The sequence below is a fragment of the Mycteria americana genome, chromosome 11 (genome assembly GCF_035582795.1).
Source record: "Mycteria americana isolate JAX WOST 10 ecotype Jacksonville Zoo and Gardens chromosome 11, USCA_MyAme_1.0, whole genome shotgun sequence".
Taxonomy (NCBI): Eukaryota; Metazoa; Chordata; class Aves; order Ciconiiformes; family Ciconiidae; genus Mycteria; species Mycteria americana.
In genome coordinates, this window is record NC_134375.1 from 14,428,279 (window position 1) to 14,442,533 (window position 14,255).

A 14,255-nucleotide genomic window follows, 5' to 3' on the forward strand; every position below is an offset into this window, starting at 1 on the left:
CACTTAACACGAGACACAACTCACTTACATTAGCTCCCCTACCCGCCCCCCCCCCCCTTATTGTTGGCTTAAATTACACTCCCACAGAGACTTGCCAGTAGGAAACAGGTGTTTTTAAGTGAAATAACTTGCCAACTTTAATAACTGTTTCCTCACTTGTGTGCCTTGCTCTAGAGCTCATAGAAGATGAAGATATAATCTAAGACCCAGTAATTTCCCCAGGCTGTCAGAAGCAAAATTGAAGTTTCATCCAAAACGAGTTAATTCCTTTTCTATTCTGGTCTATCAATGGAATCTCCAAAACTATTTGAAAAGTCAAAAGGCACAGAAAATGAAGTGCACCCAGCAATCACATATCCAATTCAAACCCACGTGCAAGGTGGCAAGCTTTCCAGCATGCTCTTCCACAGCCTCAATGCAAGATGTATCCAAACGGGAATATTGTGGGCTAGATGGAATATGCCACTTCCCAAACCAAAGGCCCATCTCTGCCACCAGAGAGCACAGAACTTATCCCCAGGCATGAGAAGTCCCAGAGCGGTTCCCTTCCCCCAGGCTACAGAAAGGGGAACACCTGGGAGTCCGTCTCGTCTCGTCTCGGGAGCCTGCTCAGGACTGACTGTCCCACTCCCTGGCAGCACACAGCAACCAGAGCACGCATCGAAGAGGTCCTCTCCAGCAGAGTCAGTAGCTAAAGCTGTGCAGAGGAATTGATGCATTGCAGTCCTCTGGGGGAAAGGACGCTGAAGCCACTCTTCCTCTCACTCATCTGCTTCCTTGGTTACCTCTGTTTTTTGGGATGGAAAGACAGTAGACAGAGCCTACTCCCTCTATCTTTTTGTTGTTGTTTTGTTTTAATCTTTACCTTACTTAGCACACCCTAATTTCAGATATATTGACTGGGTATAAACAAGGATACCTGGAAGTACAGTTACATAGACGGGGGTCCACAAGCTAAAAAAATCTTGTTAAGAACTGCCTGTAAAACACAGTCCCCAGCATTTCCATACAAAAAAACCCCACCTGTTGCCATTTGACATTTTAGTTTTTGCACAGGAATTACTATTTCACTATTTATTGTACAAATAATAAAGATTGCTTCTTAACAAGGAGTGCTCAATGGTAGAGAAATGGCTTTCAATTTTTTCAGAAAATACCTCTGAAAAGTTCTGGTGTAGAAAGCTGGCAACACTGAACTCCCATTAACAGGGAGATTGGTTATGCTGTAATTCAGCAGGGATTTCATCACAGTGCAGAGAAGGAGGGTGCTGCCCCACCATGTACTTAACCTTATACACGGTCTACACCGAAAGGGCAAGCCTGCTCTGCTGCTCCCACACATTCCTGTGATCCCACACACAGGGAGGTGAAGCAGATCACTAATCTAACCACAACATTAATGCTACAGATAACGAAGAATAAGATGCATGATGTGACTAGTAGAGAACAGAGCCATTCCTTTAAGCAGCTGCACTCATGTACCAGATAAAGGAACGTACCTTACTTAATTCCACTCTTGCTTCAAATACTCTTTGAATTTCAAACTTATTTTTCTACTTCCTGTGCTTTATTTTAATACTATTTTGATGCAATTAATTTTAGTGTCATCATTTTCCATACTGTTGCTATTTTCACCATCCACATAGTGCAGATTAACATGGGAAATTCCAAACTATGACTATGATTTAGACAGTAAAATCCCCCATGCATTAATGCAGACTAGTTTCTTAAATGTTCCTAACAAGCAGACAAACCCTTCAACCTAATATTAAATTAAAGCCATAAGGAAATGCTAGATTCTTTATTGGTGTTTCTGAATTAGCAATAAATTTTAAACTTTAGGTGATACAACACAGTGAATTTACTGGAACACTGTGCTTTGCTGTGAACTGTATACTGCTGTTAGGAAAACATGCTGGGAAACATTCTTCCTGGGGAAGCGTCCTGTTCACTTTCACCTGATAACTCGTGTAAAATTAAAATGCTCTCACATTTTATCTTCAGTAAGACTTGACCTCATGTTACCTTCCACTTTAATTAAAAATATATTGAAGAGCTCAAAAGAGGAAAAACTGGTATTTCCCACAAGCACAGAAGGTATTTTTCCATTTTCACTTGCCGATTGTTGTCAGCCTAAATTAAGTCTTTGCTCTCCTTCTTGTGAGCATGACGAGCTCATTCCAGAATCACGGAAACTGTAATACATTAGAACTACAGAGTGTTCACCTCTCTACTACTTGCAAATTACTACTGCTATTGCCAGAAACAACAAAGACTAAGACTTAGTTATGGAAACAGACAGCTGATTAAGACATTAAAGTAGTATCGGTAATCATCAGGGGACTAATTCTGATTTCTGCTGATAAATATTCAGCTGACTCCAGCAGAATACAGCTGTTCCATAGAAGAGAAAAAATCTGAACTACGACTCAATTCTTCAAGAAAGTACATTTCTTAATATAGTTATCTAAAAACAAACTCAAGTACCTTTCATTTTATTTTAAAGGCAAAAACTGAGCACAGAATAAAAAAGTACAAGATTACAACAGATTCTTCATTCAAGAATTAAATTCCTTATAGCAGAATGGAAAGCAATACGCCCAAAGTAACCGAAAGCCTTCAAAACTTTCACAAACCACCAGCAGCAGCTTATCTATAAAGACAAAAGTAAAAGCAGATGCTATTTTCATTACATTTCCAGTTGAAAATTTACTTGAATTTACCTTTGGCTGGTAAGAATAAACTGGTGTATTTACTGAACTATTTCACTTACTGTGCTTCTGCACTGTGTACCGATATGTAAATTCTAACCTTCCTCTGAATTCTTATTCTTCCTATGACTTCATTTATGCACATATCCAAATAACATTTCTTATAAGTCTCAAGTTTTATTACAAGTAGAATGATCACCCCAGACATTGACTTCCCTATAAAGTGCACACCAACTACAGAGCTCTCCAAGTCTTACAAACATAGGCTTTTGGATAAGCATCAAATACCAGTTAAGCCCTCCCATCCGAGCAATATCAACTATACTTAACTGATTTACAATTTAGTTAACTTTTTTCTATTATGCAGAACAATCACTAGTTCAGGGAACCACACCAAACTTATGCTACAATATATGCAGACCTAGTATCTTCCTGTTGTCACATATTTTACAGGATACTTTACCCCAACAGATTTTATTTCTCTAGTTCTGGATAATTTTTTTTACCAATATTCTGTGTAATTATTACTTTTACCTTTGTAAAAAGTTCGGTTAGCACCCTTTGTACTAGATTATCTTAAAATCATTTAAGTTTTGTGTACTGTTTAATCTATCTTCTAAATAATATTTCCTGCATAACAATTATAAAACACACAGAATTGTTCAGAACTCTCAGTAATCACTTTGTGTACAGCAACTGTTTTCTCAGCTCACATCTGCCTCATTTCTGTAGAGTGCATCTTCAAGACAGGGACTAGATTACTACACATTTCTGCAACACTGAATGCCAGACTTTGATCCTGTTATTACTACAACAAACTATACTAGGAATAATTATTTCAGAGAGGCATGATTTCAGTTACCATATTCTTGAAATTTCATTTTTAATCTTTAAACTTCTATTAAAGGACATTCACATCAACCTTAGAATTGTAAACAATATCACTTAAGTGACTACCAAAAAAAGTTGGGGGGGGGGGGGGGAGGTACCTGACTTCTCTCACAAGTTACAATCACACGAGCCCTAAGAACATTTATATTTATCTGCTCTACCAAAGATAACTGTAGCTGCATTTGAATAGCACTAGCCAAACAGATCATTGATAGCAGATAGGCATTATCCATATCAAAATACCTCCCAAAAACCACTTACATAGTCCAGATCTGCCTTTAACACGATTGGACATTTTGTTGACATTTAGACAGACATATTTATTTCAACGCTAACAATTCTGTGGATTATTCTTACATTTTACTTATTTCCATTTCACATAAAATTTGACTGAACAGATTAGTGTTCACTAAGGTATGTTTCAAGAGTGATAGCGTGCACTGTATAATAGAGATTCTGCAGGAATTCCATAGCACAATTCAGAGTGCATCCCATTCGATAGATATTGCACGGAAAAATAATCCATCAGGCAAAGGTGCAACATAATTCTATAGTACTCTGGAGTTGATACAGGCAGAACACAGAAATATTAAATAGATGACACTTTCTCAATAAACCTGTACAGCAGAGGCTCAGGAGTCAAAATTTAAAAGTATTATGCAATAAGTGAAGCATATTTAAAAGTCTTCCTGAACTTGCAGCAAGTTAAAATTACTATCTCTATAGGAGCTACCTATAGAAAAATCACTCCACATAATATAAAATTAATGTTTGGATAATCGCATATATAAATATATATCACCTCTTCCATATGCAAACTAAATTCCACATATCTACTAATACAGGACAGTGAAGTCATTCCAGGTATCACCAGTTTGCACAGAATAACCAAATAAACAAAAGAAATGCTGTAACTCATCTGGTAAGTGCAGCTATCCCTGATAAATGACCAGTGTGGAGAGATCCACAGGTTACCTCAGAAGAGCAGTAGACCACACTGAGATAATACTATCAAATCTTTACTATATTGAGCAATAAAGCTGGGAAACCAGATTAAGGAAAACCCACCCTGTGCAACTACTTCTGGATCCGAATTTACTTTGCACTGTATTTCTGTGCTTACCAGTTCATGCATTATCCCACAAAAACACAGGCCTCGCTCAGCTCTGAAAGCAGTACTACTAGGATCAGGCAAATTGCACTTCTATTACTAATTCCTTCCAAAACCGGAAACAAAAGCCACCCAATTGGCTTCTACACAAGGCAGTTCAGCTGACACACGCCAAGCTTGGACTGACAAGGTGTACCCTACCTCAGTGACCCAGTACAGAGGCATTAGGTGTTTCTGCATCATCATACTCCCTTACCACTTCTCAGCAAAGCCTCCTCAGGTGTAGCCATCATGGAAATCTTGTAACTGTCTTCAAGTAGTATTATTTCTAAAACTGAGACCTGCCAGACACATACCAGCTTTGTGGAAAAGCAGCATCGGTCTGGTTTGTCCACAAACCTGACAATCCAGCGCCCCCCAAGACAACCAGACTGCTTTGTATCCTCCCTTCTACATGCACCATTGCCTTGTTCCTCCCCCCCAGCATGTGCCATCAAGCACAAACCCTCCCAAAACCTGTACACAGGAAGAGGGAGCAAGGCTCATCAACCACAAGGTCAAAACAGAAAAACATCCTTGCTACTGTAAAGTGTAATACGGAGTGGAACAATACCCAAACATCTGGGAAAGTACTTGAAATGAAATAGTAATGAGCAAGGCCACCATGGAACAAGAGACTTGAGGCCCACTGGAAAAGATAGAGGTAATACTGAGGCAGCCACTACAGCTGTGAAGAAACATTACTAAGAGGTAAAGGTAAGAACCGATGGAAACTCTGAGGAGGAGAACAAATCCGATTAAGCAATGCAGGAGAACTGAGCTTGAAGAGTAGAAGGGACGCCAACAGAATACTACTAAAGGTGATCATCAGAAGCACATGCAACTGTATTAACTGCTACAGAATAAATGCTGGGGGGGTTCTGTGCAAAGTAACAGTGAACTGTCTGCAAAAAGAATAGCAGGGAGTGTGCTTGTAAGAACAGACTGTATACAGCAACAGGGAAGAAAGACATACTTACAAATGAAAGTCTGCACGTGCATAGAGTTACATTTGAAGTTAAAATAGTCCGATTACACTGAAAAGTTAGCATTGCTACGAAGAACTTGCCTTTTGTCTTTCCTCACATTATTCTATAGAGAGACTAAAGTTTATTAGTTCATCATGCACATTTTATAATGGTAGTTAAAGTTTGACCTTTATACTGTAAACCCCACTCCCAACAGATATGAATTGGCAGCATTTAAAATAAAAACCCACAATAGCGTGCGTTTCCTAAAGGAGCAAGTGACTTCACCTGCATCACAATTGATTCCTCTTAAGTACTACAACTGTACATTCGATACATACATAATTTTTCATAATATAGGTAAAAGAGCCAGGAAGGTAAACTATCTTTGACAAAGATAAATCAGGAGGCTTTTCAACCGAGATTCCTGTCCTTTGGAGACATCAGTGGATGATGAGACAGAAAACACAATGTCAGTGGAATGAGAATCAGTGGGGAATAATTCCAGCCACTTAGTGGAATAGAGTTAGTGAGGAATAATAGTAGGAAACAATGCAAGGAAGTTTACTCACATCTCTTGCTTCACTGAGAACATGGAAATGGAAGAGGCCTATACTAACAAAGGCACACAGACTTCTTCCAGAAAATATTGTCCTGTTTATTATGGCAGGAACTTGAGAATTGTTTTATTTCATTTAAAAAAAACAACCAAACAAAAAAACCCCACCCACAAACAAAAACACCACCTTAAGGAATTATATTCCCCCAATAGTTCTAAAGATTTCCAGGTAATGACTTGCTCCCAAATCGGAACAAAATTCTCAAACTAGTCAAAAAATACTAGCATACGCATGTCAGGAGCAAAACTGCTAGTTGAATAAAAACAGAGAACATACTTTATAGAAAAAAGTAGACTTAAATTTAAGCATGTGAAATAAGCTAAAGGACATACGGATACAAAACCCAACATATTTGTAACATAAGAAAGGAAATTACTATACAAGATTTCAAAATACATCATTAAAACACTAAAGCTGAGAATGAGAACTTATTCTCATACACGTTCATTGCTACCATACCTCCACTCACATATTTTCTACAGCTGACAAACTATTTCACTGCTGTAACAAAACAATACAAAAGCTAAACTGATCCAAAAAAGTGTTCCAAAAAAGTAGTAAGAAAAAAAATGTTCACTGCTACACAGGGTACATGAAACAGTATCAAAGGGTCAAAAATACTTCTTGTTGTTATCTTTGGTAGAACTACAGTTACATAACTTACATTTACCATTATATAATTTACCAAATTGTCCCTGATCTACCCGACTCCATCGATGAGGGAAGATCAGCAGACACTGTTAACTCAGCTTTAGCAAGACATAAAGCACAGTCTCCCACAGCATCTTTGTAGCCAGGATGGATAGCTACAGACTTGGTGGACCATCAGGCCTATGCAGGAGTGGTTGTCGTCAATGGGGTCCAAAGTCTAACTGCAACCAGTTACAAATGATGTTGCTCAGAATCAACACTGGGGCCAATACCCATGCTGGCAGACGGGAAGCTGAACACCTGTCAGCATGGCCTTGCTGTGACAAAGGCTGCCTGCAGACTGGGTTACATTTGCAATATATCGGAGAAAGTGATTATACCTGGCACTTAGGAGTCCCTAAATGCAGTATTACACCTGGTTTGGGGTCATGCAATGCAAAAGAGAGCAGAAAGAGTGAGATGAGCAGAAGGCCACTAAGACTGTTAACAGTGCTGCAGCACACAACCTAGGCGGGAGGCTAAGGCAGCATGTCTTCTTGGAAAAGAGGCAGCTATGGTGGAGGAATCCAACTGCTGTCTTTCACCGCTGAAGGGGTAATTGTGTGCAGGCAAGATGGGAACAGACTCCCTTCAGAGGTGCACAAATGAGGGCTAAGAGGCAGCGGTCCCAGGTTGCTCTAAGGGAACCTCCAAGTTGCTGCAAGGAAAACATTTTTCCCAGTGCACGTGGTTAAGCAGCGAAACAGGGAATCAAACAGAGGCTATGGAATTGCCATGACTGGAGATTTTCAGAAGAGGTGCACAAAGCTCTAAGCAACCTAAACTAACTTTGGAACTAGCTCCCCCTGAGTACAGGGTCTGACTGGATGACTTCCAGAAGTTCATTCCAGCTTACACTATTCTATGATGATATTATAGATGTTCATATTTGCTCTACCATCACAAGTGTTAAACTCAACTCAAGAAACTTTGCAGAAAAGCATTTATGTTGGTCCTCAAGGAAATTAGCGAAGAGACAACTTCTGTCTTCAGGCTTAGATAAGGTGCAAATTAGTTATTTCAGATCTTCCAGGGAAACTCCAAGGGAAGAATTTGACTACACAAAGAAATAAAAACAGAATGTATTTTAATGGCTGTTTATACTGCATTCAGGGTAAGAACCAGGATAAATATAAACATCCTGGCCAGGCCAGTGTTCTCTACTTAAGCCTAGAGCTATTTTACAGTTAATCACTTCTGCCTATATACTGTATTTCTCCAGATTTCGGTACTTCACTACCTCTGGATTCCTTCACTGACAGTAAGCATCTGTATTATACTTTCCACTATAGCATGCCATTAAAACTCTGCTTTATAGGCTGCCTGCCGCAGGGCAGGAGGGGGGAAATGCACACAAGTTGACATAAAATTTGATTGCTTTTGTTTTCTACGTTTTATTTTCAACTTCAGAACCAAAGGAAAATTCTAGTTTTCCTTTCCCGTCCAACAAATTGGATTTTCTTGGTGAAGTACCTAAATAAATGGTTTAGAAACACTGTTGCTATTGGAGGGGCAGAGTGATTTTTAAATCCAAGAGAATTTCCTAAGAGGTAAGAGAAAATGTATTTTAAATACAAGACACAAAGATCACAATTGGTAAGTGATCTTCATATCATTAAGAATTCTTCAGAAGAAAACAAAAAAAACCTATGTCACTTTTGCACTTCACTTCTAACACTGCAGTGCTGGGACTTTTGTACTGTCTCTTAAAGCCATTTCTACTTTAGAAAAAAATAGGTAAGTGGATTTCTTATGCAAAAAACAAGCATAAAGACATATCCTGTTTTTAAAAAAGTCTTTCAGATACAGTAAAGTATTAAGACTAACAAATTTTGTATCTCTTCACTTTACTCAGTTTTACAAGCCGTGCTGATCTTTTACAAACTAGAGAAAAGGAGGTTATAATGATCTTCCCTGACTATACCTGGTCTCACTAAGGAAATTCCATGTTAGTACCTTAGTAAAAAGTCACATCAATTGAGTACATGACTCCTCTGAAAAGAAAAAAAGTCCTAAGACTCAACACAAGATTAAAAAAAAAAAAAAGGTTGAACCATAAACTTTATATTTCACCTAAGGCTAAGTTTTACCATAGCAATCATTAAGAAACAAAAATATTTCAAAGTAGCCAAGCAATCAAGCTTTTGCTTCTGTTCACCTATAATAAAGGAAGTTTAGACTGGCTTTTGTAAATGCAGGCCATAAGCTCACAAAAATTAAGTAAATAGTTAACTTTGCACAAGAAGATAGTTTAAACTTCAAATAGATGAAGTTAACACACGTGATTGCATGATCAGGCTTTTACTGCAAGGTACTGGTAACACAACTAAGTTTATGCTGATAATGTAACCAAATTTAGCAACATTTTTATTCTAGACCTTCCTTGTAAATGAAAAAAACTTTTAATTAAAATAAAGACACTCCTAAGAGCCTTATCATAGTTGCAGTGCTGGCTTATACAACTCTCACCCTTTGTTCCTCCCCTACACGGCCTCTTCAGTTGCGCTGGGGTTTGACATACCAGTTAACATGACAAAACAAGCTGGATCAATGAACAGAACCTTGTTAAAAACAGTACTGCCAAAAAGAAAGTTACTGACAACTACAAGCAGTTTCCTGCTCTAGGTTACCATGCAGCTACATAAACAGTTGCACAAGCACAAGTGAAATAGTGACACAAGGGCTGCATTAGCCAAGACTGCTGCCAAGAGAAATACTAGTAAAATTACCACCTAACCTAAACCTGCATCTACCTGTTCATAACTCACTCAGATGAATAAGCACATTGAAACAAATGGGGGCAGGGAGGTACCCAACAGCCTTACATGAGCCCATGCTTTCAATCTGTTAAACAAGCTATGCATGCCACGATCATGCTTTGATGAGAACCTTAAAAGTCATTTTAATTTACTTCATTAGCAGCCTTTCAAACGAAGCTTACTAACTGTTTACAAGATCTGCTGCAACTACATCCAGAAGAGGTATGGGGGGTGGGGGGTGAGAACACTTTACATTAAACCCAGGATACAGACTGCAGCATATCATCTAAAAATCAGTATTCATCATAGAATAAGTTAAAAAGCTGAGAGAACCCCCATGAACACTACATAACTCTCCTAGAAACAACAGTAACTTAAAGCAAAAATACTTCACATTTCCCTTGTCCTTATTTGCCTTAGTCCTCACTTACACGGGTACTTTTTGTTTGTTACTTTAGGAACAGGCTGTGACTGAATAACATCCATCGCTTTTCAATAAAAAAGGCCGCAAACCATTTGTGTAATTACCCCTGACTTAACCATCCTTTTTTTCTCTCCAAACTGAGCTCTGAACTTCATAAAAATCCTAAAAAATGTCACTACAAACTATTATTTCAGATTTCATTTTGTCATTCCAAGGCAATCTATCTATTAGTGGTTTAGATGTCTATTAGAGTTACTTTTGCATAACTGGAAATAAAGAATATTTAGCTCATTTTGAATTAACGTGTATTTGGTAGGTTTGTGTATTCAGGAACACTTTTACAGTGGTCAAACTGTACTAGCTTAAAAATACATTAAGTTCTTATAAGGCATATTACCAATCTTTACATGAATGTTTACCATGAGATTTTAATTTTTACTCATTTCTTCCTGATACTTTAATACATAACACATCAGTGAAAACAGAAGCATATTTGATGAAGAAATACAGACTTTGGTAGATAATGGGAAGCAAATTAAACATTATGGAACAGTATTTCCATATCTGTCTCCAACTTATATTAGATACTTCTGATGGTCACATCCAACACTTTTTTAAAAACAAATTAATACAACTGAAACGTTCAAGAATGCTGAAAAAAGCTACAGACCTGAAAAAAAGCCAAAGAAAACCCTGGAAAAATAGGAGGCCAGCCTCTCCATGAAGTTCTAGATGACAGATACCAGTTCAGGTTTAAACAATAGTTTGTAATACTCATATAATAATTAAAGGAAAAAAAAAAAATCTAGATTTCCCAAGCGGAAATAAAATCAGGAGTTTATTCATTCTCCAAGTTTCACACAGGGAAGAATTTCCCCAAGAACTTGCCCCTACACAATCACTTTTTAGAATTACTTTGGAATATATGTAACAGCAGCAGAAACAATAAAAACAGCCTGAAGAAGTATTTCAGAACAGGAAAAATATTTTAAACATATTATACAGACAAGACACACCACAGTAAGCCCATACTAAAATAAGTACTACACCAAAATAATAAGCATTACAGCCGTATATTTCTGCTGAGCCAAAGCCTTCTATTCAAAGAGCAAAGTACATTTCAGAACTTGTTTTTCTTTCAAAACCATTGATTCAAGCAGTACTAGCAAGCTACAAAAAAAAAAAACCACCCACCACCAAAACCTACAAACCTCTTACAAGTTAGAGGGATTCTAGAAACCCAAACAAAGCCACTGTGATCACTGGTTGCTAACAAAACACTGGTAAAAGCACACATCTCTTGCTGAAGCCTGTAGTCTGGCACTAGGCCTCAAAAACAAGGAGACAGCCTGCAAGCCAGAAAGTGAGCAACTCTATGGCAACGCACCCAGGGAAGCCTTTCCCCTTCCTGCCAAATAGTGATCCCGCAAGGAAGTCACCCAGCGCAGCACCAGCACTCATCCCTGACAAGGAGCATGGAACACGGCTCCTTCCAGCCACATCACACCTTCGGACAGAAATCCGCAAGGGTGATCTGTGCAAGAATGTCCAGGAAAAGTGAAACTCTGGTGCGAACTTAAAAACAAGCGACTATGGAAATTCAGAGCAGCTAGTCAGCTCCCATGTGTCTCCTCTGCAGAAAGCACCCACGGATTCTCCCCTCTTCATCAAAAGCATTTAGACACAATCATCACACAGCACGGTATACAAAGCCTAGAAAGAAATAACCTACGTCATTCATATCTTTATGTAAATACTTCTATTAGATACCGCATACAACAGATACTACAACAGTATACAACAGACATTACAACAGTGAGCTAAACTTTCCATTTAATAAAACCTGAACGTCACATAAAATGTAGAAAGAGCAACAGGTTTACTGTACTGAGCAGATCAATAAGACCTGACAGATACCCCTGAGCAAAGCCTATACAAAAAGTCTCCCTGTTAGATAAAACTAACTACCAGCAAACAAAACTAATCCATCCAAAATTAAATGGGAACTAAGGCAAGCTTATTTAGCTCACGGAAGCAATCTACAGACAGAAAGAGAATCCAGGTAGCATCTCATTGACTTAAAATGCAGAAATGTTATAAGCTACAAGTGAAGATCATCAAAAAAGTCACACTTACATCGTCTCTCCAGTCTTAGCAACATGACAAAGAAACTGATCCAGTATTGGACACACTTCCTTCTTTCCTCTCTTCTCAAAATCTGCTGGTACGAGAATGACAAAAAGAACGGGAAAAGAAGATAGGACAGAACAAAAATTCATAACAATTAGCGACTTATTTGCTTTAACGATCAGCACAGCTCTGACAAAAATATTTTCACACTTTCACAATGCTTTAGTTGTTCCCAAGAGCTCCACCAGCTTCCCAGCCCTGTAAAACACTTAATATTTTTGTGTGGAGAAGCTACATGCATCTGAGTAGCAAAAGTTGATTTGCAACTTCTTTTGAGCAGCTACAACAGAGAAAGAGGCTGATTTCCTCAGGCTGCATTCAGCAAGGCAAGCTAGCACAGAAGTGGACTGGGGCGGGGAGGGGGAAGGTACAGGCGAGGGCCGAGGAAGGGAAGGCAGGCAGGCAGGCATGCCGGGGGAGAAGGCGGCACTCCAGGCGAGGGGAGCGCGGGGCCTGGAGGAGGAGGGGAGCCGGTGGGGTCACTAACCTCCCTCCGCTGCTCCCCCTCACTCAGCCCAGAGCAAGCCCGGGGGGATCGCTAGGGCAGTGGAGACTAGGGGCTCACCCCTCCCCTTCCCCAAGGGAGCCCCCGGGCCTCTCCCCACTCCGTGGGACCCCCTTCCCTCCCACGCGAGCAGCCCCCTCCCCACAGCACGGGGACCCCGGCCCTCGTCCCCGGCGGAGGGGAGCTGCCGCCCTCAGCGAAGGGCGCTCCCTCCCCCCCAAGAGGGTCTCGGCTGCGAGGCAGACCCCTGCCTCCCCCTCAGCGTGGGGTCACCGCTCCCCCCACCCCCCGCGGCAAGCCCCGGCACCACCTTTCAGAGCCTCCTGCAGCCTCTCGACATCCATGATCCGCCTGGGCGTCTCTCCCCCGCTCCGCGCTGCTCCCCTCCTCCAGCCCCCCCCCCCGCCCCGCGCAGGAAACGGGCTCCAGCCGCCGCGCACACACAGAGACCCCGGGCTCAGCAACCCTCCAACATGGCGCCCGGGCCGTCCCCGTGCGCGGCCCCGACAGCCCGCCCTCCCCCTCCCTCCCGCCAGGGGGCGGGGGCGCGCGGGGAGGCGGAGCCGCGGGGCGGGGCGGCCGTGAGGGAGGCGCCGGGGCGGCTCCGGCGGAGGCAGGAAGCGGCCGGGCGGCTCGCAGGTCGGCTCAGGCGGGCCGCCTCCAGCCGCAGCCCTCCTTCTCCTCGGGCCGGCGGCTACCGCCTTCCTCACGCCGACCCCGCCACGCCGGTCCTCGGGGAAGGGGATGGGAACGCGGAGCTCCTGCCTGACTGGCCGGGCTTTCCCGCCCCGGCCCCTCAGGGAGTTTGTGCGCCTTCCTCCCCCCTCAAGCTGAGGGCGACTGCTCTTCCCCCACCCTCAAATCTGCTACCTGTTCGTGCGCAGATATGCCTGCCCCCCCTTTATTCTCGAGGACGAGCTATCTTCCCCTCCTTCACGACCTACCTCTCCCACCCTTTTGTGCGCCTTCGAGCCCAACGGCCGCTTTCCCCCTCGGCACACACTACCGGCGTCATTGGGGACGATCCCGTCTCTCACCACACCTCTAACGAAGGCCAGGTGACGTCCGGGCAGCCTCTTGTCACTCCTCTCTGTAAGGGGTCCCCAAGCGAGGTGGGAGGGGAGGCCGGCAGAGAGCAGCCAACATTGCCCCTGGCCTGCCCAAGCCAGGCACATACCGGCTCGGTCACCCCAAACGCTTCGGTAGGGCTGAGGGATGGGCCCTGGTTGTTCCTGGAAGGAAAGGGAAATGCTAATTTAATATACACAAAAAAGAAGTTGTAAATAAGGTAGCCAAATATCAATGCCAACTGTTACTCTAGGCATATGTGAGCTAGCACATCTGCGG

General features: G+C 41.6%; 1 protein-coding gene across 2 annotated transcripts in view; it reads right to left on the bottom strand.

Moving 5' to 3' along the window:
* Positions 1–13,362, bottom strand: part of PPP4R2 (protein phosphatase 4 regulatory subunit 2) — a 33,363-nt gene extending 20,001 nt beyond the window's left edge. For both annotated transcript variants that reach the window (XM_075514329.1, XM_075514328.1), the window contains exons 1-2: positions 13,219–13,362; positions 12,350–12,431 (exon numbers count right to left, since the gene is read on the bottom strand). In XM_075514329.1, the coding sequence (XP_075370444.1) occupies positions 12,350–12,431; positions 13,219–13,252 (116 nt within the window). In that variant the 5' untranslated portion in view covers positions 13,253–13,362. The remainder of the gene's footprint in view (positions 1–12,349; positions 12,432–13,218) is intronic.
* Positions 13,363–14,255: the final 893 nt, after the last annotated feature.